Source organism: Neolamprologus brichardi, chromosome 7 (assembly GCF_056152115.1).
Source record: "Neolamprologus brichardi isolate AB-2024 chromosome 7, ASM5615211v1, whole genome shotgun sequence".
Taxonomy (NCBI): Eukaryota; Metazoa; Chordata; class Actinopteri; order Cichliformes; family Cichlidae; genus Neolamprologus; species Neolamprologus brichardi.
In genome coordinates this window covers 12,089,579-12,115,618 of record NC_142110.1, presented here as the reverse complement: position 1 = coordinate 12,115,618, position 26,040 = coordinate 12,089,579, and the positions used below count along the sequence as shown (strand labels likewise).

Sequence of the window (26,040 nt, the reverse complement as noted above, 5' to 3'; positions counted from 1 at the left end):
AAACTGGATCATCAAAAACTGTATCCCAGGCTCTGATGCTTCAAACCCAACAAGAAGAGACGCCTTCATTACAACAACAACCTCATTCTAATGTCAAAATCCTACAGAAACACTTGACAGGGCATTATTTACACTCGTCCGCTTCAATAGATAAATGGTGGGCGCGTCTTCACAATAGCACGGCACATACAGTGACCAAGTAGCAGAGGGCTAGGAAGGCTTACAGCTGCACCACTTCACCTACTGAAGTAAGTGTACACAAACACTTTCTTCCTTTAGAGCTTTACTTCTATTTTGCAAGTGATTATGAAAAATATGGTAACGGTTGACCCGTGAATGTGACAAATAGGATGCAGGCTCTCCATACAGCTGTGAACAATTACAAACAGTGGATGGAATGTTTCTCCGCTGCTGCTCTCAGGAATGCGCATCACGGCCCTTTGTCCTGTGAACAAATTGGGGGAACAGACAGTTCAAGCCAGTATAATCTATGCATTGGGCTTCTAAAGCGCTCACAGTTTACATTATTTGAACTTAAACTGATCCTGACACCTGTGAAAATGACAGTGTCACGTTGCATTTTTCCAGTATGCGCAATTTAGATTTGACTGCAAGTATTACTCTTACTAAAGTTTTAGGCACCTTCATATCAAAAGGCATAAGCTAAGATTTTAGAGCTTTTTCTTAGAGAATATACACAGTGTGTACTACATGCAATGTAAAGTTACATTTCGCTAAAATGCATGGATGTGGAGCGGGTGAACGCAGTGACTTAAGTTAAACTGTCAGTTTGAGTATAAGGTCTGAGTGCAGCTGAAGTATCAATCAAATTAAAAGTGCTGAAAATTCAGCTGAAGTTGAGGCACTCAAAGCAGCTCAGATGTCAGACATGTTGAAGAGACTGCAGCGGTTTGAGTACATAAAATAAGAGGTGATTGTTAGTTAAAGTGTCGACTGAACAGTAAGCGCTGGAGCGAGGCTGGAAGTTGTGTGACTTAGACATTTTCCTTGTTGCTCATAGGAGAATACCTGAGACGTGAGAAAAGGTCTTGAAGTGTCAGTCAGAGTAAGCAGCTGAAAGCTGCTGGAATGTCAAGTGAAAAGAAAGAAATGGATGAATGCAGATGAAATGTCCGTTGATGTGTGAATGGTAAAGGAACTTTTAGCTTAACACAAGCCTCGGCGGTGTTTTCGGTGAGATGTCAGCGTGTCTGTTATTGAAGGAAAATCAAAGTGTCACGACAGAAAAGGTACAACAATAGATGCGTGCTATATGCTCATTATACACTTTCTTAGTTACACTTTGGTAGTACCAGGTTGGAAGATTTGCCTTCAAGAAGGTGCTGAAAACATTCCTCAGAGATTCTGGTCCATGTTGACATCACAGCGTCACACAGTTGAACATCCATAATGAGAATTTCCTGTTTGACAGCATCTCAGAGGTGCTCTATTGGATTCAGATCTAGTGACTGTGGAGTGCAATGAACCCTAACATCAGCTAGGTTGTAGTGTTTAAACAATGCTCAGTTGGTACTAAGGATCCCAAAGTGTTCCAATAAAATATTCCCCACATCATTTCCCCACCAGGGGAGGATGGATCCATGCTTTCATGTTCTTTATGCAAAATTCTGACCCTACTATCTGAATGTTGCTGAATCCATTGTCTGTTCTAATTGTAGTATCAATTTCCTGTTCTCAGCTGACAGGAGAGGCACCCAGTGTGGTCGTCTGCTGCCATAACCCATGTACTGGTTAGATGTGGATGTTGCGTACCTACGTTTTAATGAGCAATCATTTGAGTTTCTGAGCAGTCTCAGCATTCTCCTCTGATTTCTAGCATCAACAAGGCGTTGCTGCCAAGAGAAATACCCCTCACTGGATATTTTATCCTTTGTGGACCATTCCTTGAAAACAACCTAGACACTGGTTGGGCAGAAAACTCTCTCTAGATCAGCAGTTCATCTAGCACCAACAATCATGCCGCATTCAAAGTCACTTAAATCACCTTTGTTTCCTATTCTGATTCTCAATGTGCAGTTCAGAAGGTCGCCTTGACCATGAATATATGCCTAAATGCAATAAGTTGCTGCCATGCAATTAGCTAAATAGAAATGTCAGTTTTTTCAGTGTGTTACAATGACATTACTGAAGAAGAAGAAGAAAAAGAAGAAGAAATAAAAACTACAGAGCAGAGATACTATGCGAATGCACCCAGTTATGGAGGAAACTGTCCATTTTACATGAAAAAAACCTTCTGAATCTCCTCAAACTTTAATGTGATTTATTATTTTTTACATATTTTGACGTTCCATGTCTGAGCTGCTCTGTTTAATAAGTGTAACACAAGGGGGAGAGGGGAAAAGAAGTACACATCAATATTTAGAAAACCAAAAACGTATTATAATGAGAGGCAACAAAGTATTCGGTACTGGCAGCCCCCTTTTTAAAAAGCAAGCATCAAAATTCAAATTCTAAAAATGGTCTCTCTTTAAAAAACAACAGCAGTGTGGAGTTTAACCCTCTGTAGGTTTGCAGCGAGCTTTAGCCGTGCAAATTGGGACAAATCCTTTTTGAAAATCTCCATTCCAACTTGACAAGTTTAAACAAAGCAATTTCAGGCACAACTGCACCTGCAGTATTGACGCGCCTTGTCAGGGAGGTGTCTAGCAGGAAGACAATAATTTGTCTACTAACACGACTGAAATGAGCTCAGACTCTGGACGCTGTAGGCCGGGGGGAGATGAAGTGACACCTCGTAATAGAATGGATTTATAGAGGACATCTCACATTAGGCAGAGGCCTTTGGATACACATTTATACACTCACAATGTGCAGCTTTGAGAGCAGCTCAGTAATGACTTTTTTTTATTGAAGGTTTTACAGAGACTCTATATTTTTAGATGGATTGCACGTTAGACTGTAAATCACAGCAATGATAAAACTATCGTGATAATTCCTACTTTAAAAAAAAGCAACAATGAATTAGTCCCCTAATTGTTTTTATTTATTTTTTTGTCTATACAATAGAAACACATTTCTACACAATGAAAGAACTTATCGGTCTGGTTGTATTGCTCACTCATGCCTGTTTTCTACAGACAATGTTGCTTCTTCTGGCTTCTCAATGGGACTTTGTTGACACTAACAAAAATACAGGATTTTTACAACTTTGTCCTTCAAAGACACAAAACAAAGGCAGAATGTGTTTTTTCCCTTCAAATTTAGGCATTTGTCTGCTTGAAAAGGAGCATATTTTTGAATTGGATCAGCTTTCTCTTTGCACTTCCTCCAGTCGGCCTGAAGGCTGAGGTTGCTAGGCAATGGTGGCTATCTCTACGGTGACGTGATCCCCCTTGGGCTTGATTCTCACTCATCACCTGCACAGACAGATACAGGGCACACAGACCCACACACACACACACACACAGTGAGGGATCACTGCTATCCGGAGTTCTTTCTCTCACTCTGCTCTTATCTCTGGGAAGCTGTTGTCACTCACTCATTGCCGTGCTGAGAGGAGCTTCAATGATTGCACCTGATGAGGCTTAGAGAACACCTTGGAAAACCTCTCAGGTGTCAAGCAGAACCAGATGGTGACAATGAAGAGAGCCCGGGAGCATTTTGGCAGCTCAGCACCTCCTCTGTCCACTGCTCAAATAAGTTGTGAACAGAAAGGTGTGTTTATTCTCCAAGCCTGGATAAAGGTAGGGATTTATTTTGATTCTGAAAATTGAAGACAAATTCGCCTTGAAACGCTTGGAGCTCCTCAAACGACCCACCCGCATTCCTGAGATCATTTTTGCTTTTGTACTTTATTTGTTATCTGTGCGTATGCAGACACAAAGAGTCTGACTGATGACAGTTTGGCAGGTTTTTGTGTCAGTCTTTCAGATTTGATGAGCACACTGAATTACGATGGTATAGAAAAGCTGAAAAGTGCATGATTTTGACCGATCATGATTCCAGCTGGAGACAGAAATCTCTTTTTGTGGTTGTGACAGGAGAGATAGATAAATGAGGACAATTAATTTCAAAATGTTATTTAAGAAACCCAATTTACTATACACTAAATAACTAATCTTCTAAATTATTTTGTGTCTTAATTGGTATTTTTATTTGTACAGTTACATGCATCAAACTATGTGTTTTAACAGGGGTATTGATAACGGAAGACCAGTTTTCAAAGTGAATAATTTTTTTTTACATGCATAAACTCTTATAAATGTCAATTGCCAAAAAGCTTGTTAAAACGACACATCCTTTGATCTACTGGTTGAAAATGTTTTGGTAGTCCCTTCCCGTACACTTCGCCAAAATGCCAACTACTGAGTGCACTTCATGTAGCCATGCTCGAACTGTGAACCAGGGAAATGGCTAAAGGGGAATGCCATTGCATGTCTACGAGTAGAGCAGGTCTGTCAACAGTTAAATCTGTTAAAACTCACTGACTTTGCCACCCACTTAAAAGAAAAAATGACCTTAATGTGAACACACTCAAACATGTTCAAAAGCGTGTCAACAAAGAAAGTAAGCAGTTGGTCTCTGTGCGTCTGCCGCCACGAGTGTTTGTGCGTGCATCCAATGGTTCGGGGAACAATGTTGCTGTCTTTAGAGCAAAGCAGCCCGCGCATTTAAATAATAAGAATAATAATGAAGACATACAAAAAAACAACACAAAGCATCCACTTTGTTTCCACAACTTGACCACAGAACGCAAACAGCAGCTCAATAGAACTAAAATAAAACAGAAGTTAAGCCATGGTTCACCACAACATTATCCCCCACTCCACAAAAATAATGTCCAGTGAAACACTGTCAGCTGATTACTGGAACTGACACATGGTCTGCTATTACAGCACTTAGAGTTTACTAGTCTGACTAACTGAGTGACAGAACAGCACACATACACATGATTTACACAGTGGTTGTTACACTACATGAAGCTTAAAGTTGGAAGCACACCTCATCACTGATCTGACTTTATTTTTCAAGCTTGGACCAAAAGCCTGAACTTTACATGAGGTTACAGTGTGCTGGGAGGCTTCAGTGTGAACGCTCTGACACACAAACAGCCTGTGTACAGCGTACATGCAGGCATAGAAAGGAATCATGTTTTCCATTCCCCCACTCTTCCTTCTGCAGCTGTATCCATGGGATCATAAATCAGGTCAGGAAAACATATCAGCTCAGGGAAAATCATATCAAGTCCAGAGGGTTTGTGTGTTTGTGTGTGTGTGTGTGTGTCTAAAGCAGGGGTGGGCAACTCCAGGCCTCGAGGGCCAGTGTCCCTGCAGGTTTTAGATGTGTCCTTGATCCAACACAGCTGATTTAAATGGCTAAATTAGCTCCTCAACATGTCCTGAAGTTCTCCAAAGGTCTGGTAACGAACAAATCATTTGATTCATGTGTGTTGACCCAAGGTGAGATTTAAAACCTGCAGGACACCGGCCCTCGAGGCCTGGAATTGCCCACCCCTAGAGTGTGTCGAATAACTTCCCCAGTTCATAGCTGATCAGTTTCATATTAAAGAGTCAGTTTTCCCCATCTGTTAGCCCTAAATGAAATAAATTCTTGACTCCTATATTGATGGATTCATATGCATGTTTGTATGTATATTTAAATGCTTACTAAAAAAATCTATCAGCTTTTCCTCTGAGCAGTATTGATTAAAACATCCAGACTGCTGTCATGTAAGTTGCCAGGCTGTAGAGATATCAGATGTAGAAATGTAGAGAAATCTACCTTCACTTCACTGTCATATAACATATATAACTAACTATGTGTATGTATATATATATAAATATATAAATATATATATATATAAATATATATATATATATATACATATATATATATATATATATTAGGGGTGCAACGATACTCGTATCGATATCGAACCGTTCGATACAGTGCTTTCGGTTCGGTACGCATATGTATCGAACGATACAACATTTTTAATTTATTTTATCAACTTTCCTTCTGACGATGCTGTCTGTGTTGAGCGCTCAGTGGATCTGCGCTCGACAGTGCAGCCTAGGCGGAGTAGTCGAACACAGATTCACTGACCGCAGGGCAAGCTAGCTAGACAGAAGTTAAGCTCGTTGCAACATGGCAAATTGAACCTCCCCCACCCTCATTCAGATCTGGCGTTTGGAACTATTTTGGTTTTCATGTGACGTATGACCCTGAAGGTAAGCGCATCATGGACAAAAGTAAAACAGTATGTTGGATGTGCCAGCAATGCTCAATTGGTGGGAACTAGTGTGTTAGCGCAGTTAGCTCGTTAATGTGTTGACGTCTTCCAGCCCCACTCATGAGGCGATCCGCGGTAGCTCGTTAACGGAGATTTGCCGTGTTGTGACCTTAACGTCATTTCAGATTAACGCTGACAGCACTAGTGGGAACACAACCAATATGACTGCACATTTACTCCGACATCATCCTAGTGCAAAGACAAGTGGAAGCAGACAAAAACAAGCACGCATGCTACAAACTTTACCCGAGTCATTTAGACAGCCGTTAGCACATGATTCTCCTTATGGGGACCTGATATGTTTAATATGCTGCTGAGAATATAGCCCAGAAGAAGCGTATAGTATAGCTTTTATTTTGGAAAGAGACATTTCTCCATAATAAACTCTCTTTTCCAAAGATGAGTGATTCCTCAATCAGATACAGGGCTCGCAAAATCGCTAGCCCGACGTCCTGGGGCTTTTTTCCAGTCGGGCTACCAAAATCTATCTCTGCCCTGCCCGTCGGCCTATCGTAGGAAGGAAAAATATATGTCAATGCTTTTGCATTCTTTCGGAAATGTAGCTGGGTAATTATGTCATTGGCATCGGCCACTGTCAATATGTGACATACTGAAATCGCGTTTGAATTTGCGCTTGTTTTTTGCTTTCACTTTGCAATCGCGTGAACTGTGTATAGAAAGCGACAGTACTGATTGGTGAGTGATGATAATTTGCGCACCAATTCCTCTGACATCGTCTTATCAATCGTTAGCTTACTATGCAAACATGACAAGTGAAATCTCCTGCAGCTTAAACATGTGAGAGGTTGATCGCGCAGAGAATCACTGAGCGTTATGTGAGTGCGTGTGTAAAAGCAACAGGATATATATTTTAGTTCTGCTGAGCCAAATAAGACAGGTCAGGGTGAAGAAGGGACAGCCAAAGAAAAGCTTACCACAAAACGGAAAAGTTATGACAAATCAGGCTATAAGGCAAAAAGAAAGTGCAGCTTTATGGTTTCATGGACAAAAGAATTTCTGTGGCTGCAATATGACGAGCTAAATAACCAGGGCTGCACATAAGTGGTCCGCAGGTGCGCATTCGCTGTCAAAATAAAAACCCGCACAAGATAAGAAGTTGCAACGCGTGTTTGCGTACATAAGATTTTAAGGAGGAGGACAGACATTTGTTTAGAACTCTTAAAGATGTCGAAGAAGCTCCTTTAAGCAATTACTGTGATGTTCCTCCACCTCCAAAGAAATGTCAGAAAGAGTCCGAACCACAAAAGAAGCGCGTATTCTCGGAAAAGTGGTTGCAGGAGGTGAGCTGGCTTCAAACAAATGATGAACGCACAGAGATGTGGTGCAGAATGTGCCGTGAAAATTTAATAAATGACAAATTACTAAAAAGGCATGAACATTTTTTTTGTATCGAAAAAATATCGAACCGTGACACCAAAGTATCGAACCGAACCGAACCGTGAATTTTGTTGTATCGTTGCACCCCTAATATATATATATATATATATATATATTAGGGGTGCAACGATACCCGTATCGATATTGAACCGTTCGATACAGTGCTTTCGGTTCGGTACGCATATGTATCGAACAATACAAAATTTTTAGTAGTAGTCGAACGCAGATTCACTGAGCGCAGGGCAAGCTAGCGAGACAGAAGTTAAGCTCTCCTTGCAACATGGCAAATTGAACCTCCCCTACCCTCATTCAGGGTTTGGAACTATTTTGGTTTTCATGTGACGTATGACCCTGAAGGTAAGCGCGTCATGGACTAAAGTAAAACAGTATGTTGGATGTGCCAGCAATGCTCAATTACATGGGTGGGAACTAGTGTGTTAGCGCAGTTAGCTCGTTAACGTGTTGGCCGTCCAGCCCCACGCACGGGGCGATCCGCAGTAGCTCGTTAACGGAGATTTGCCGTGTTGTGGCGTTAACGTCATTTCCGATTAAGGCTGACAGCACTAGTGGGAACACAACGAATATGACTGCACATTTACTCCGACATCATCCTAGTGCAAAGACAAGTGGAAACAGACAAAAACAACAAGCACACATGCTACAAACTTTACCCGAGTCATTTAGACAGACGTTAGCACATGATTCTCCTTATGGGGACCTGATATGTTTAATATGCTGCTGAGAATATAGCTCAGAAGAAGCATATAGTATAGCTTTTATTTTGGAAAGAGACATTTCTCTGTAATAAACTCTTTTCCAAAGATGAGTGATTTCTCAATCAGATACAGGGCTCGCAAAATCTTTTCCAGATTTTTCCAGTCGGGCTACCAAAATCTATCTCTGCCCTGCCCGTTGGCCTATCTTAGGAAGGAAAAATATATGTCAATGCTTTTGCATTCTTTCGGAAATGTAGCTGGGTAATTATGTCATTGGCATCGGTGAGCCACTGTCAATATGTGACATATTGAAATTGCGTTTGAATTTGCGCTTGTTTTTTGCTTTCACTTTGCAATCGCGCGAACTGTGTATAGAGAGCGACAGTACTGATTGGTGAGTGATGATAATTTGTGCACCAATTCCTCTGACATCGTCTTATCAATCGTTAGCTTACTATGCAAACATGACAAGTGAAATCTCCAGCAGCAAGCTTAAACATGTGAGAGGTTGATCGCGCAGAGAATCGCTGAGCGTTATGTGAGTGCGTGTGTAAAAGCAGCAGGATATATATTTTAGTTCTGCTGAGCCAAATAAGACAGGTCAGGGTGAAGAAGTGACAGCCAAAGAAAAGCTTACCACAAAACGGAAAAGTTATGACAAATCAGACTATAAGGCAAAAAGAAAGTGCAGCTTTATGGTTTCATGGACAAAAGAATTTCTGTGGCTGCAATATGACGAGCTAAATAACCAGGGCTGCATATAAGTGGTCCGCAGGTGCGCATTCACTGTCAAAATAAAAAACGCGCACAAGATAAGAAGTTGCAACGCTTGTTTGCGTACATAAGATTTTCAGGAGGAGGACAGACATTTGTTTAGATGTCGAAGAAGCTCCTTTAAGCAATTACTTTGGTGTTCCTCCACCTCCAAAGAAATGTCCGAAGGAGTCCGAACCACAAAAGAAGCGCGTATTCTCGGAAAAGTGGTTGCAGGAGGTGAGCTGGCTTCAAACAAATGATGAACGCACAGAGATGTGATGCAGAATGTGCCGTGAAAATTTAATAAATAACAAATTAAAAAGGCATGAACATTTTTTTTGTATAAAAAAAATATCGAACCGTGACACCAAAGTATCGAACTGAACCGTGAATTTTGTGTATCGTTGCACCCCATATATATATATATATATATATATATATATATATATATATATATATATATATATATATATATATATATATATATATATAAGCACAGTGGTTTGCACCTAGCAAGAGTAAAAAGGTGGTGGGTTCAAATCTACTGGCCAGCTGGGAGTCTGGAGTTTGTATGTTGCTTGTGTGAGTTTTCTTCAGTTACTCAAGCTTCCTCCCACAGTCCATAGAAACGCATGAGGTGAGGTTAATTGGTGTTTCAAAATCGCCCACAGGTGTGAATGTGACCGTGATTGGCTGTCTGCTGCTCTGTGTTGGCCCTGTGATAGATTGAAGACCTGTCCTGGGTGCATCCCGCCTCTTGCTCTATGACAGCTGATGGGCTCCATCCCCCTGTGGCCCTGAATCGAATAAGTGGATGGAAGGATGGATGGCATATATAAAATGCACTCCCCTTGTGACACTCAATGTGGCAGCATGTTAAATTTAATCAATGAAAAACTCAGCAGCAATGTCTCTTTCCAGCAATCATATCCTATTTATGAGACACTAGTGCAGTATAAGTTGTCCTCTCCAAACAAAGGCTATTTCTGTTCATTATTGGCTTTTTTGATTTTCCAGAACTTTAAATCATGTGGAAAGTGTAAAGAAATGTGTAAAATGTTTTTGCAACTTTGTGCATCTGCTTTTTATTAACTTTAATTTGCCCCCAAAAGTTTGTGCATGCTTGAATCTACTTGAATATTTAGCAGCATCTGCAGTGTTAAGACAGACCACAGCAAGTCTGAGGCTCGCTGCAGCTCTGTGATCTTTTTCTGTACACAAGTGCAGGCCTGGGATTTATCACAGAGCTGAGAGACGCAGGCAGAAGAGAGTGCTTACATTTCTCAAGGGGCATATTCCACTAATCCTGATTGCTATCTTCGTACTACTAAAGCAAGAGCATCTATGCCTACAGTTGAAAAGAGCTGATTAGCTCTGCTTCAAGGGCATTTGCTGATGCACAAGTATCTCTGTGATAGGCTTCATTGGGACTGAGGAAAATTGAGGAAGGTGCTTTATGAGATATGGTGCTTTTGCAGCATTAATTACAAAAAAAAGGACTTTAAAATCCTACAACAACTTGATCCAGAAACCGTTCACAAGCTGAACATAAGTGACCTTCTTATGAATATTTTTGTAGCTTAGTCAGATAATTCATTCCAATTCTCCTGGCTCACTGATTAGAGTTTCCAGCTTTGAGACTGGCAATTATTTGGCCTAAAGATTTTTCTTTAAAGGGGATGGGGCGTATTTTTAGCAATGCTGTCGGCTTAGCCCCAGGGTAATTGCAGCCAGCTGGTCAGCAAAAAAAAAAAGAAAAAAAATACAAAATGAAATAAAAAAAAATTGATTGGTTGTCAGTGAAATGTTTGTGGTCCTCAAAGGATAAATCCTGACATCAAACAGCCTCTGACTCAACATTATAGTACCCCAAGTAAACAGTTTACGAAATATATTGCCTTTGTTGTTGGCAAAGTACTCTCCGTTTCCTTTTGGTGGGTTGTAATGTCTGGTGCAGGATTTTACCACCTTATGGCTTAAAAAGTACATTAAAAAAATAAATAATCTTCTTTGTACGTTGAACTTACTTTTACTTACACTGCCAGCATACTACTGTGTTCATGTCTATTTCTAACTGAGCTGTTAGCTAAAGCACAATGAACAATCCTGCTGCATTTTTCTCCATTTCAAGTATGAGAGCAGCTAATACCTTGATCAGTGCAGGTAAGTACGTTTCTATTGATAGCACTTGAAGGAGATCTGCCTACAAGAAAGTCTTCGTTTAGATGTGAGCAGCTATAATTAGATTAGCAATTGGACTGCACATCCCTTGCTGGAGTTTTTTTCCTGTTATTACACAAGTCTTAATTTTCCATCTCTCATGCAGTAGAACATAAAAAAATTGCAGCCATAACCCTGAATTTATGCGCCGCCTGTAATCTGCTGAAAGATCTGCTTGTGTCTGGAGAACTAATGAGTAATCAAGCTGACTGTGCACACAAACACATGGATCAATTTTAATTTTCCGAGCCTGCATATTTGTATCTATAAAACGTCAAAATATAAATAGCCGATCAAGGTTGCTTGCAGTCATTAGCCTTGTTTTGAACTAAAAAGGTCTTTCCACAGCCAGCTTTTGTCTGTCTCCCCAATGGCAAATTATATTCAAGGTTACAATTCAGTCTCGAGTTATAAAGGGTCCGTCTCTATCTGGCCTTGGATCGGGGACTGCCTGCCAAAGGGAAAGGTCTGACAAGTATTCCCGCTTGTATGGCAGCTTTGTGAGTTCTGTGATGAAAGATAGATGCTTGTTCCCTGTGCCCATCCTCACTGTTGTTCAAGTACACTGTCTTCCTTTCTTTAGCTTTGTTTGACCTTAACATTCAGAAATGCTCTGCTTGACAGTCAAGGATAAGATGTAGCCTAGAAGTGTAATGTCAAACACTGGTGTAACAAATAATAGAATAATTACCATATAACTGTTATCAATATTTATATTAAATAGGTACATTTGTTAGCACTTATCTTCGGCGTTATTCTATGAGGAAATGATAGAAATGACTTGCAAACACCAACCTTTGCGTGGACATGTGAGAAACAGCAAGCAAATAACTTTTCCTTTGAAGGACACCTCCAGGAACATCTGCATGGGAACACATGCGAAAGGCAGGAAATTCGGCATCTGTCAGCGTGACGTGCAATGTGTTTTTCAAGCACTTCAGAGGGATGAGTAGACTTTTGAGCCCTGGAATCTCCGAGTCCTGAGAGAATTTATGGAGTCCAGAAGCAAGTGGTTTTCATTACCCATGTCATCTTCCACATAAATTGCTGTATTGGGCTCACAGCTGGGGTGCTTTTTGTCTCCTGGCATAATTACTGTTATTGTGTGTTTTCACAATATGTCCACGAGATTGTTCCAGTTGTTGTTAACAATACACTCGGTGTGATGTGACTTGAATGAGAAGGACAGAGGAGGATTTTCATATCATTAACACTCACTACAGTCTACATACTTGCATTATCCTCCCTTTTATTTCACAAAAATCCCCAAAGTCCTTGAATGGAATAAAACCACAGAGACTACTAACAACAGGAATCCCCTACCAGTGTGCGGGGGCATTCCTGTTCCAGTTTAAAAACCATGTACTTTTAACAGTATTCATCTGGCAGAGAGGAGCTAAGAATTATCCGCCAGGAATTGTGGTATAAATTGTGCACAAATTGTGACTGGAAAAATGAACGAACTGCACCTGGTCTGACACAGCTGTTTTACATACATCTCTGCAGCTAAGATCAAGAGGCTGGATTTTGCATTAAGGCCTTGAAAATGTCTTAAAGGCATAAAAAAAAAGAACAGTGTAATTGTCTCTTTAGTCAGCAGATTGAAAGCCAGTGAGTCTTAGGTGTTTAATTTGGTATGCAGAAGGCAGAATGGAATAAAAGATGGAAATATATTCTCCATCCACATAAAATGAAAATCTTTCCATATCTTCATTCAAAATACAGAGACTTTCCCTGTTGTAGTTCCCCGTCAACACAATGCATTTACCAAACGTGCCAAACTAAATGCACTCCAGGGAATCCTTAGCACACTGTGTTGTTAAAGACAACATCACATGAGATGTGTTTTAAGGCCTGACCCACAAAGAATGAAGATCTAACCTCATTTCTTCTGTTTGCTTTTGCCTCAAATGCATCGATTTTGCCACAGTAGACTATTTTGAAGAAAAGTAAAACTCTAATTGCATGGATGCAGTGATATAGTGTCTGATGAGCAGAACCCAAAATGTTCTAAACCTGTGTGCACTTGTGTTTGCTTCACATATCATTCCAACCTGCTTTGCCCTGCAGTGTTTTTATTTTTGCTGTCAGTGCGTGTTGTGCTTTGTGTCTTTATTCAAATTATTATTTTTTTGTGTGTGTTTGCAAAACCTTTTTAGAGCAGAGTTTCAAAGATGGTTTAAAATAAAGCTGTAAGAAAAAAGTGGATATCTCTGCGCATTGTGTACTAGTGTCACTGAAGGTGTGTATGAAGGCGCCCACCTAATTTCTGGTTTCACGGCTTCTACCAAACTGTTTCCCCTGTATTTACTAAAAGCTTCTGGAGCTGAGGCTGTAATTAGAGGACATGGGTTCAGAGGGGAGTTTCAGATAAGAGTTTAATTTTATCAGGTGTAATGTGCTAACAGAGCTCATTTTGAACCTCCTGTTTATTGCCTTGTTGTGCTTCTTTAGGCCTAGCAGGTGTTCGCTTGACTTGGATACAGTGATTTAGAACAGCATGTCCAACCAATTATCCTCCCTTCATCCATGCCTGTCTCAGTGGATTCTTTCTACCTGCCAGCATTTTCCTTTGTCCTTTGCAGATAACAAGGACACAAAGAAGTGAACATTTGATCTGATGATGTAGATGACCCCAGTGACACCAAATAAAAAAGGAATTAAAAAAATAGTTTAAAGATATTTGCAAAAACATCTGTTGGTCTGTAAAAATCAAATTCTCAAACCGCAATGACCATGAATATAATGATCATCAGTAAAACGAAACATCTTTCCATAACAAGAAACATTAAATTTCTACCAATTGAATAATAAAATGGATTAAATGTGAAAAATAAGCTCCACAAGTAAATTAATAACTTACCACAAGAGTAGCAAAAGAGTGCGATGATGAGTGAAATTTAGGGGGTCGAGTCGTCATGGCTCTGCAGCTCCCCCACAGCTCAACAAGGGAGAAAACTCCTTAGAGCACAGGATTCTCAGGAGGATGTCTAAAAATACTGTTTGAGGTATTTGTATCATCTCACTACTACAAGTGGTATGATGCTTCCTGGAACGCGTTACTCAATACATTTATTTAGACAGTAAAAAAAATTTGAGAGAATGTATGTTTTTTGTAGGTTTCCTATTCCTATTATGTGTTCATGCTATTTTATATAGGTTAGTGTAGTTCTATTTTGAGCATTGCAACAATAGATAATATATAGCAAAAAAAAAACCCAAAACAAAATACAAAGGACGAGCGGAAACAAGCAGAATGACTGAAAATGTGCAATTTAGAAAAAGGCAAAAACCAGAAGATAGACTTGTCTTTATGACAGGCCTTTGTACGTAGAGGTATATGGAATCTATAAATATTATCAACCTGCCCAACCATACCCAACCTGTGACCATATGTCTTTGTATTAATCTACTGAAAAATGTAAAGCAAAATACAATTACTAAGAATTTACTTTTTTCACAACATCCAGAAACTAGCAGAAGCTAATATGTTACCAGATTTTATTTATTTATTTATTTTTTACTTACTTACTTTAATTGAAGTTAAATAAATTTAAATTTTGTGTATCACTGGTTGCTTTTTAAAACTTAAAGAATCGTGTAGATACAGTACCTTAGTTCTGAACCCAATGGTAACAGCACACATATGTTAGTAGAAGGCCTCACACACCCATTAATGCGCTGGGAGCATTTTGGATTTCAGTATCTTGTTAATCTTTAGCATTGAATGCTAACCACAGGTACACACTATATTTTTCTTTTCATTTGATATTGGCTTACTTGATACTGTAGTTTTTTTTTTTACATTAAAGCCATGTTTTTTGCTGTTGCATTGAATCCCAATAGATCTGTATGGGCATTCCAAATTAGGTAACAGCATTTCTAAAAATAACATAAAAAGTGTGTTGTTGAATTCAAGATTTTTAAACATAAAGAATGAAAGGTGGAGCCCCCCGTAAACAGACTGTAAACAACTAGCAACACTGAGGTGCATTATATGACATGCAAACAAAGAATTGCTTTAAGCAATAGTAAGCAGTAGTACAGTATATTGATACTGCTATGGTATTGTGCAGTATGTATACCTCAGGCGCTGACAACATGTGAAAAGTGGAGTAGGGAAAGCTCACTAGTGTGAACAATCAAAGTGCGGACACCAGATACAGCACTGGAGCTTCGAGACTATTCTAGGTGTCACAAAGACTCAACAGACAACTTTAATGAAAGACTATGTAACTTTGCCCTCTTCATATAATCCATCTGTGTAGTCTGACTACAACAATCCGTCAAGCGAAGACCTTTCAAGCACTGGGTGGAATTTAAAACAGGTGCTGCACAATTGGTTCCTCCACTGCAACAGAGAAAGAAAAACAGCCACGCCTGCAAGAACATAACTGACAGAACATCACATTCTCCATCCAGCTGTGTTGTCAGTCCAGGGATAACATACAGCATGCACGCAATATACTATGCATTTCCATTCATTTTTTTAAAAAGGTTGTATTCTTGGAGAAGCACATTTTGTCTCTCTTTTTTTTTCTTGGTGAATTAGTTATGATAGTCTTGATGCAAGACAAAAGATATGTGGGTTAAAACACATTTCATTCTGAGCTTATTCTCTGACACCTTGTGTGTTCTTCAAGTGGCGCTAGAACATCTGGAGCGGATTTAAACTCTGAAATTCTGGCTGGAGATTCAAAGTGACGACTTTTTAATTGAATCCACTCCAAAGTCTGCAAGGCTGAAACGTCTTCTGGCAGGACCTTTCAAATCCATACTCATGTTGCTTTGTCATGTGACCTCTTTCGCAGTGCTTTTTGACTCCTGTGTCAAACTGATAGTGCCTTTTCATGTGGGTACACAAAGGGGTGAAAAGTAATCTCTTTCAGTTGAATGGATTGTCTTGTCAAAAGATGTCTTGATTAATTTCAAACGATGTCAAATAAAGTGTTACATATATGCATATGCAATAATCTACTTCGTGTACAGTGTTTACTCACTTTTCATGGTTTCTCTGTGACTTGTGAATACTGCCTCCTTCCCATCAATCCAGGCCTAACCATAGCACGTACCGGCTACAACTAAAACCTAGGCTACTGCTGTGTAACAAAACACACATTCACATGCCACAGACAGCAAATTGCTTCTCTCATTCCCCACCACGCCCTACCTTCATTCTCAGCCACCTGCAAAACAAACTGCGCTGGAAATTTCACTACAAATTACCCTGTGTCTGCCAAATCCCCCTGGGAGCGTAGGAAATCAAAACCCGGGATCTCCCTGCCCTGTAGAAACAGACTGTAGCCCCACACGGGCGCACAAAATATCTCGACTGAATTTTGTTTAAAATAAGAATCACTATGTGCGTGTGTGCTTTTTAAAGATATTCATTTGCTCTACTATTCTTACATTTGCGCTGTGGATTTCAGGTTTTCAGTTTCTACCTTTGAGTATTTCGTAAGATGATCCTAGAAATCACGCCAAGCTTAAAGAAACATGTAGTCTCACAAATAAAGCTGAAACTCGTTTTTAAAAAAAGTTTGGCGTTAAAGGAAAAGGTGACCATGTAAAATTCGCCAATTTAACTTCTGACAACACCAATGCTGTGAACATGCCCCCTACTTCTGTTGCATTTCAAGTCACATTACATTTTGAAACCAGGCCTCCATTCCTGCTAAGAAAGAGTGAAAACTGAGACCTGCTTCGCTTCATGGGAAAATCAAAGGAAGGCACATACCTTAGCAGTGAATAATGATCAACAGCATAAACCCAACAGTATGTACTGTTAGTGCCACAGTGCCTCCTGGTGACGTCTCCGCATAACTCCAAACAGACAGGAATGTCGGAGAGAGAGTGAGTCCGTGCCCGATGTGCCAGAGAGATGAGTGCTGAAAGCTCCTTGGAAAAAGGATTAGGACTGTTTATGTTGGCCAAGTGGCCCGCTGCCAGCTGCTCAAGTGTGCAAACTTCTTAAAGCTGCAGAGCTTCGGGTTGGCCATGAATCCTCTCACTCTATTTACCCTCCTATCTGACTGTTTGGATGATTGTGCTTTGTTCAGGAGGGGGGAAAAACCCTCCATTTCAACCCCCACCTCTAAGAAAGCCCTGCTGCTTGATTCCAAACCAGCTTTTCTGGGACACCACCTCCAAAGCACACCCATGCACAACGTCTTTGCTTTACTCCTGGTATGTCTGTGTAGGTTCTCAATAATCCAGGTTATGGTAAACTTAAGAGCTTGAAAAAAATAAGGCAACTAAACTTTAGGTTTGTGAGGAAGGTAGAAGGTCTTCACAAACCTGAAGTCCACTCGCTTTAACGTTTTTTCCTGGTATGTTTTTCTATTTTTTTTTTTTACCTTAAATATCCAAGCCAAAAAAACAAAACAAAAACTACTTAATAAACTAGAGTGATATCAAAAAGATGCATCAGCAGTAGGATAAGACTGAGCCTGGAGGTGGCAGGATGCCAGAGCTGTGTGGCCTGGAGCTAGATCAGAGCAGGGTTCATGAGCTGTCGTTATGAGATGGGAGTGGGGGGTGGGGGGTGGGTCTCAGGTCAGGAATAATAAAAGGCAGCCTCAGCAGCAACACAGCTCAACCCCAACTTCTGTTATTGAGCTTTGGAAATCACGAAGATAACTTATTCTTCCCATCGCATGTAGGCTTCAGGGTTACCATTGACAGTAGAGGATTTAAACATGCGTATCCAGTTAGTTTAACAGATATAATCTTACATTTAAACAAAACCCTGTAGATTATTAAGCTTTTAAATTGCTACAGCACTTGAATGCAAATTCTCCCAGCTCCAATGAGCATCCATGGGGCAAGCATCACATTTCTCATAAATTTTAGCTATGCTGATCTAACTGCGTGCTGTCATTTCTGTATGCAGTGAGAACACATAACACTCTGGAGCTTTGAAATTCAGCTGGCTGTGTGATAGAGCTCAGTTAAATTTAATTTCAGCTTGCCAGTTTGATCTATTTTTGCAATCTTTGTTGATTTATAAATAAATCGCTTTGACTTTGATGTCCATTAGTGTCACACAGCAGCAGTTGTTCACAGACCGAAAGTGTCACATTTCTAGAGGATACAAAGAGTAACCGAGTCCACACTGAACAAACTCTTAGCAGGCTCAGCTTCACTATAATGTACTGTATGTAGCCAATGTGAGGTATTTATCCTGCCAACCTGGTTTGTGATAAAGACATTTGCCAAAAGCTGAAAATCCATTATATGCACAATTTCAAAATTTAAAAACATACCAAACAGCTGACCGATCTTTCATAGATCCTTGAGGTGATAAGAGCAGCACCTTAAATTTATATTAGAGATATTTTGTTATATATATTTTTTTAACTTAGACCAGCTGTGACCAATGACTGTACAGTCACTGGCTGTGATCACATAATATCCTCTGGGATTAATCAAGTATTCTGATTCTTGCCCATGCTGCCATCTTTTGATATGCAGTGGTACTGCAAAGAAATACATTTTTAATTTAAACACATCAAATTTAAATACATCAAAACACATTTTTTATGGGAAAGGTCTGTTATCATTTTGTTTTCTGTCTCTATGTACAGCTGTGTGTGTGTGTGTATATATCTTATTATACAAAGACAAGTGCATTAAAAGAATTAAAAACCACCACCACATAAGAGCATACTTTATAGACAATCACACACTTAAAACTTTGTATTCAAACACTGGGACATGCAAAATACAGAGTCTTGCACAACTGTCAGTTTTCCATTGAATTAAAAAAAATGCACCAACAAATATATTCAACACGTTTGTTGAGTTCATTAAATTAAAATATCCAGCCACTAAAATGTGCAGAAGCCATGCAAATTCATTAGCCTTCCCTGGTGGACGTCTGCAAAGACAATAAAAACTTGACATTAAGGCACTTAATCAGGCAGAGAACTCAGGCACTCTTTAAAAATAATGAACGTTTAAAAATTAATTATCTTTAAAGTTCACAAGAGTTCACAAGAAGCACCAACACAACGTATATTGCACTCCATTGTTACTGTAAACAAATTCATATTTGGCACTGTGTACTAAAAAGCCATGAGGTACATTCACAGATACAAAGATTAGACGAGAACAAACACACGATGCTAAACCAAATGTGTAATAACATAGTTATAACACCTTGTTTAAAATAAATGTTATACTCTGATATGATACTAATATGATAAAATCTTAATGCTGACAGTCTTGGACTCTACATTATTAAATGGTAAATGGCCTGTATTTGTATAGTGCTTTTACTAGTCCCTAAGGACCCCAAAGCGCTTTACACATCCAGTCATCCACCTATTCACACACTGGTGATGGCAAGCTACATTGTAGCCACAGCCACCCTGGGGCGCACTGACAGAGCCGAGGCTGCCGAACACTGGCGCCACCGGGCCCTCTGTAGGCAACGGGTGAATTGTCTTGCCCAAGGACACAACGAACGAGACTGTCCAAGCCGGGGCTCGAACCGGCAACCTTCCGATTACAAGGCGAACTCCCAACTCTTGAGCCACGATCGCCATGTCGTCATCTGTTGGTTTGCAGGCTACTATCCAAAACACCGATTTGGCACATTAGAACAGCAATATGAGAATGGCCAAACTGATAATCCAAAGCATATTTGGATGAAGCTACTCAGATAATGCTGAGCTCAGGCTCAGCAGATCACTTACAAAAGTAAAGAAGAGGTGTAAAGTAAAAGTAAGAGACGAGAGAAAATCTCGTCGAGCATGTTGAGTGTTGTTGCAGAGTCACGTTCCCTGTTGGCAGGTCACATATGGAACGCCACAAGAATGTCTCTCTCAAAAAAACTAAACAAGGACACTACCTGTTAACTAAATCATACTTTTTTCATTATTGTTTTACACTTGCAATTAGTGACCATAAACTCTTGGGAAAAGTGTCCATTCGAGCATGTGAGCAGTAATTTTCTCATAATCTTTTTACCATTATGATTTTCTTTCATGACTAGAGAAGTCGCCCCATAGCAGGACATTAGCAAAAAAATACAAGGCACTTGAGCATTAATTTCACATGTCAGAGCTGAAACCATTTATCCATTCATACAGTGGTGTAAAGGCAGACTGTGATAAACATTTTTCTCCCAGAGAAATACTCTGTGTGGTTGCTATTGATGTTCAGGCTGTAGAGTGATTATTTTCACAATGCACATGCAATAATGCTCCAAATTAAGTGAAGCACCTGAGGATCTGGGACATCAGCTGACTGTTTTTCAGTAAAAGTGATTTTCCATGAAAGTGTATTTTACAAAAAATTACAAACTGTTGGTGTCCTAAAGTGTGACAATAATTAGAACAGTATTCAGACATTTCACTTGAAGGTAGAGGCTCCACTGAGTTAAAATGTTGAAAGATTTTGCATCATTGTGATCGTGGTCTACTACCAAGCCCATGAAGAGAATAGTATTAATTACGTTTCAGGTTTTCCATAGATCAAAGCCTTCCTATCCTGATTCGTGAAGATCCTTATGCCTTATTGTACTGAGGCTTATCCTTGAGGCACAACTGATGTGTTGTTTGGCTGTAGAGCACCTTTCGTTTTATAAATTATGTAAAATAATGGAAGCACGATGCCTATCAGGAGCATGGCAACTACAGCGTTCCACCAGTTGATTCCCCAGTCAGCGCCATAACTGGTCCGACGCTGTCCTTTGAACCCAAAATGCTGTTGTTTTTGCGAGTTATCCAAAAATTCCTCATCTTGATCAGTTGTGGTTTGAATTAGTTTGTTTATATCATTATCCACCTCCATGAGAAAGTCTGTGGCCTCTTGTATATGAGGCTGGGCTCTCGCTTTGTTCTGAGGCTCCACTGGTGTTTGAGAAGCATGGGGCATTTCTTCTTGAGGATCACTCGGATTTGAGAAAGTTTCAGTTAAGAAGCTGTGTTGCTGAACTGGTATTTTGATGGATTTTAGTGCAAATAGATCTTGTTCCTGCATTAGGTTGTTCACCCGCTTTATATCGGCTACCTGTTGAAAAAGCGACAAACGTACATCAATATAAGCACATGAAGAAAAATAATTTTACAAAAATGTCTGCAGCTATGAAAAAGCTTTTACCTTGCAGCCATATTGCAGTGCAAGCTTGTTGAGATTATCATCGGCTAACACTTCCCGCTCCAGCAGCTGGACATTTTTCAGTCTGTCCTCCTGGTCCTGGAAAGCCCGTGGTCTCAACTCCATGACACCGAGTTCCTCATCGTCTGAAGATGCAGCACATTCATTTGTTTTCCTCCTGAACATATAGACCTGGCCATCTGCACTGGCGTGAACATCCACCGGGGCCTGGAAAGCCCGCGGACCATTCTCCCCCCGCCACATAATTAAACACCAACCTGTAAATGTAAGCACATAGCTAATATTTACACATGCACAGTCATACTTGCACAGTAGATAAATATGTCTGTGAAGGTTCTCAGTCATCCAGGTCATCGTAGTCAAAAGGAGCTTGCAAAGAAAAGCATCTGGACTTCTTTAAGTTACTTGAAGACCTTTAAGTTACTTGAAGACCGTCCAACCTCACAATACAGGAAAAGAAGGCCGTCGCTTCCCTGAGCAAAGACCACAACATCACTGTTTTACCAGCGGATAAGGGAAGATGCACCGTGGTCCTAAACACTACAGATTACCATACAAAGATCACTACTCTCCTCAGTGACAACAATACCTACGAAGCCTTAAAGCGAGACCCCACAAGCAGCTACAAAAAGAAAGTTATAGCTTGCCTTCAAGACTTGGAAAAGGACAAAATCATTGACCGCCTTACTTATCACCGCCTTTACCCAGGGGATGCCATACCCTGCATTTACGGACTTCCAAAAATCCACAAGGAAGCTGTCCCACTCAGACCCATAGTCAGTAGCATAAACTCAGCCACTTATAACATTGCAAAACACCTTGCTACCATCCTTGCTCCCCTCGTGGGGAACACCCCACACCACATCAAGAACTCCACCGACTTCACTGACAAGGTCCAGAAACTTACCCTGGATCCAGATGAAACCATAGTGTCCTTTGATGTAGTCTCTCTCTTCACTTGCATACCCACCACGGAGGCAGTGGAGACTGTCAGAAAACGACTACAAGAAGACAACTCCTTGGAGGACAGGACCAACTTCACACCCGATCAGATTTGCACACTGTTAGACCTCTGCCTCACCACTACATATTTCAAATACAACGAAGGCTATTACAGACAAAAACATGGCTGTGCTATGGGCTCCCCCGTGTCACCTATTGTAGCCAACCTTTACATGGAGGAAGTGGAAAGGAAGGCTCTTGGCTCTTTCAAAGGAAGAGTACCCAGCCACTGGTACAGATATGTAGACGACACCTGGGTCAAAATCAAGACACAAGAAGTGGAATCCTTCACTGCGCACATCAACGCTGTGGATAAAAACATCAAGTTCACCAGGGAAGACGCGAAGGATGACTGTTTGCCTTTCCTGGACTGCGCTGTGCACATTGAAGAGAATGGCAACCTCAACATCGAAGTTTACCGGAAGCCCACACACACGGACCAGTACCTCCTGTTTGACTCCCATCACCCTCTGGAACACAAACTTGGAGTAATTAGGACCCTACACCACCGGGCAGAACATGTTCCCTCTAAGCCTGAAGGGAAAAAGAAGGAACACACACATGTAAAGGAAGCACTCAAAACGTGCGGCTATCCTAAATGGGCGTTTTTAAAGTCAGCAAAGAGGCACAGAAAAGAAGATCAGACACCAGCGAGGGAGGATAAGAAGGACAGGCGCAACAACATTGTCATCCCCTATGTAGCCGGTGTATCAGAGAAACTCAGGAGGGTTTTCTCCAAGCATGACATCCCGGTGTACTTCAGACCCAGCAACACACTCAGACAAAAACTGGTTCACCCGAAAGACAAAACGCCAAAACACAGACTTAACAATGTGGTGTATGCCGTACAGTGCAGCGAGGAATGCCCAGACCTCTACATTGGAGAGACCAAACAGCCACTTCACAAGCGCATGGCACAACACAGAAGAGCGACCTCCACAGGACAAGATTCAGCTGTCCATCTGCATCTTAAGGATAAAGGACACTCTTTCGAGGATGCCAATGTTCACATTTTGGACAGAGAGGACAGATGGTTTGAAAGAGGAGTGAAAGAAGCCATCTATGTCCACTGTGAGCGACCATCTTTGAACAGAGGCGGTGGTTTACGACACCAACTCTCTGCCATCTATAATCCAGTTTTGAGATCCCTTCCCAGACGCCTTAAGGCCCACTCACACCCTGGGCCATCTGACCTCAGGAATTCACATGATAAGGTGGGGCCAGGTTTCACAATGAACTCACCCGAAACTCTGGCTGATTGGGACCCACACCCAGTTCCACACCTTGGCTCAGGCGATTAGAGGATCATCAGGGGGTCCTTTTGTCCCTCTGTGGGGGGACACTCCCACTAGGGTTATATCTGGGACTCTCCACCATTTGACCTTAGAACTGAAGAAGCCTCTCGGATGAGAGGTGAAACGTCTTCAAGTAACTTAAAGAAGTCCAGACGCTTTTCTTTGCAAGCTCCTTTTGACCACAGTAGATAAAGTTACATGGAACACATGTTCTATGTTTAAGTAAATTCTGTACAAATTTATGTTTTGTCATTCATAATTAAATGTGCAATGTAGACACAGTTGGGTTATGCTAGTGTTATAAACTGCCCAAAATCTTTCAGCTCCACTAAAATGATCAATGTGCTTTTCTACCATGTTTTACAATAACGTTGGATGGTAATTAAAAGAGAATTAACAAGGTTGACTAGTTTCTATTTAAAGATGATTAACCATGTTCTGACTGGAGGTGTTCTAAAAAATGAACTATATATATATATATATATATATATATATATACAGTTTTGCTATCTACAAAGCAATCATACAGCAGTAAGAAGTCAACGAAATTGAACCAAGCTTCAGCCAAGACAGTATCTGAGATGATCCACCCACAACACAAGGTTAGTCTACAGTATTGAGTTGTGTGTTAATATGTACTGATGCTGAGCTTAATCTCCACATTAAGATCTTAAGTTAGCCGAGAGTGACTTAGCAAGTCCATGGGCTACAGTTGCATCATGAGGTTTTAAAAACTTACAGACGTACTGAATGTGAATAGTGCTAATAAAAATCACCACTGGTTATTTGGGGGAGGTGGGGGCTTGTTTCTACTAAATAAAACAAGACACAAAGCACTGCAACCTGCCTGTTCTTAAAGACAGCAGCCTCAATAAATACAGTATACTCCTGAACCTGAAGCATAAACAATACCTCATTACTTAACAAGCAAAACCTATCCACTAGGCTCTAGTTATTATGGCATAAGAGAGGTGGGCAATCTTCCCTGTGGGTCATATGAGAAACTGAGACTGTGGAGTGCTGCACCAAAAAGCTTATAAAAAGATAGAATTATCACTGGGTAAATGATTGATGATCCAGTTCCTAAGAAACACTAAAACTATGGCATGCTCTTTTGTTTTCATTTACAAGCTGAAATTTTTAAGTTTGTTTTCCTTTTCAGTGTCTTTATTTTAGATTAGGAGAACATTGTTCACCTGATTGTTGCAAATTTATTTGGGATACACACTACTGCATCCAAAATAAAAAATAATCAACTCTGAATGATAAACCAAAAAGACACAGGAGTTACAACCGCTATATTGTGTGAAACGCCTTTTCGAGTACGTAAAACACTTTTTTACATTACATTATATTTTACATTAGGCGGCAGACAACATTTTTCCGGTTCAAGTACAGCCAGAAAAATTTCTATTACATTAAACGCAACATTTATTTAATCTACCAACTTTTCGACATCTTAACTTGGGCAATTTAAATACACTTTGTGATGGAAATTGTAACCCCCACCAGGGCAAAAACTCTTACCATATACAGTACTAACAGAACATATTTCCTAAGAACGGAGCTTACTGTGCGCACTTGAATGCAGCAGTAACTTGAGCTAAAATGAGCAAATGCTAGCAGGTTAGCTCAAGGAGTTCGGTTTCGGTTCACAAACTATCGGCATCGCGACAAAAACCAAGCAAGCGACTCGGTTTACTTCTATTATAAGTACAACAGGGTCATTCGTTGGAGAATAAAGACCAAAGGAAAACACTTTTACTGACTTCAAACGCCCAGAGTACATTGTTTCTTTCCAATTACCTTATCCAAAATGCATGGGTCACTAATTCCCAGACCAGTCTGGTTGGCTTTTCTTCTTCGTCGCACTCTAAAACGTGTTGGTATTATACGAGCATGCAATAGCGCCACCCGCGATGTTTCAGGCTAAACACATCGGTTAAAATTGGTTAAAAGATGACAGACCAAAGTGTTATAAAGAGTTATTAAAGGTTTTTTAATCGGGTTTCAAAATTTGTTGTCAGTTCAATTTTATTTTATTTAATTTTCAGTCTTTTTGCTTGTTACTCTAAAGTTTGTAGTGGTCACGCAAACAGAGGAGGAGGAGGATCTCAGAGTATGACGAGTGGTGAGGAGGATATGCAGCAGATTAGAGTGATATACAGGAATGAGATTATAGAGATACTTGAAAGTAAGAAGCAGAATCTTAACATTAATCCAATATTCTACAGAAAGCCAGTGAAGCTGTTTAAGTACTGGAGGAATTTACTCT

At 40.3% G+C, this 26,040-nt stretch overlaps 1 protein-coding gene across 1 annotated transcript; it reads right to left on the bottom strand.

Annotated features, from left to right (window-relative positions):
- Positions 1-18,983: 18,983 nt before the first annotated feature.
- Positions 18,984-25,625, bottom strand: lysmd4 (LysM, putative peptidoglycan-binding, domain containing 4). The gene is made up of 3 exons (XM_006789376.3): positions 25,572-25,625; positions 21,451-21,725; positions 18,984-21,360 (listed from the first exon to the last, which is right to left on the bottom strand). The coding sequence occupies exons 2-3, from the start codon at positions 21,709-21,711 to the stop codon at positions 20,878-20,880; spliced, it is 744 nt and encodes a 247-aa protein (XP_006789439.1). The 5' UTR covers positions 21,712-21,725; positions 25,572-25,625; the 3' UTR covers positions 18,984-20,877.
- Positions 25,626-26,040: the final 415 nt, after the last annotated feature.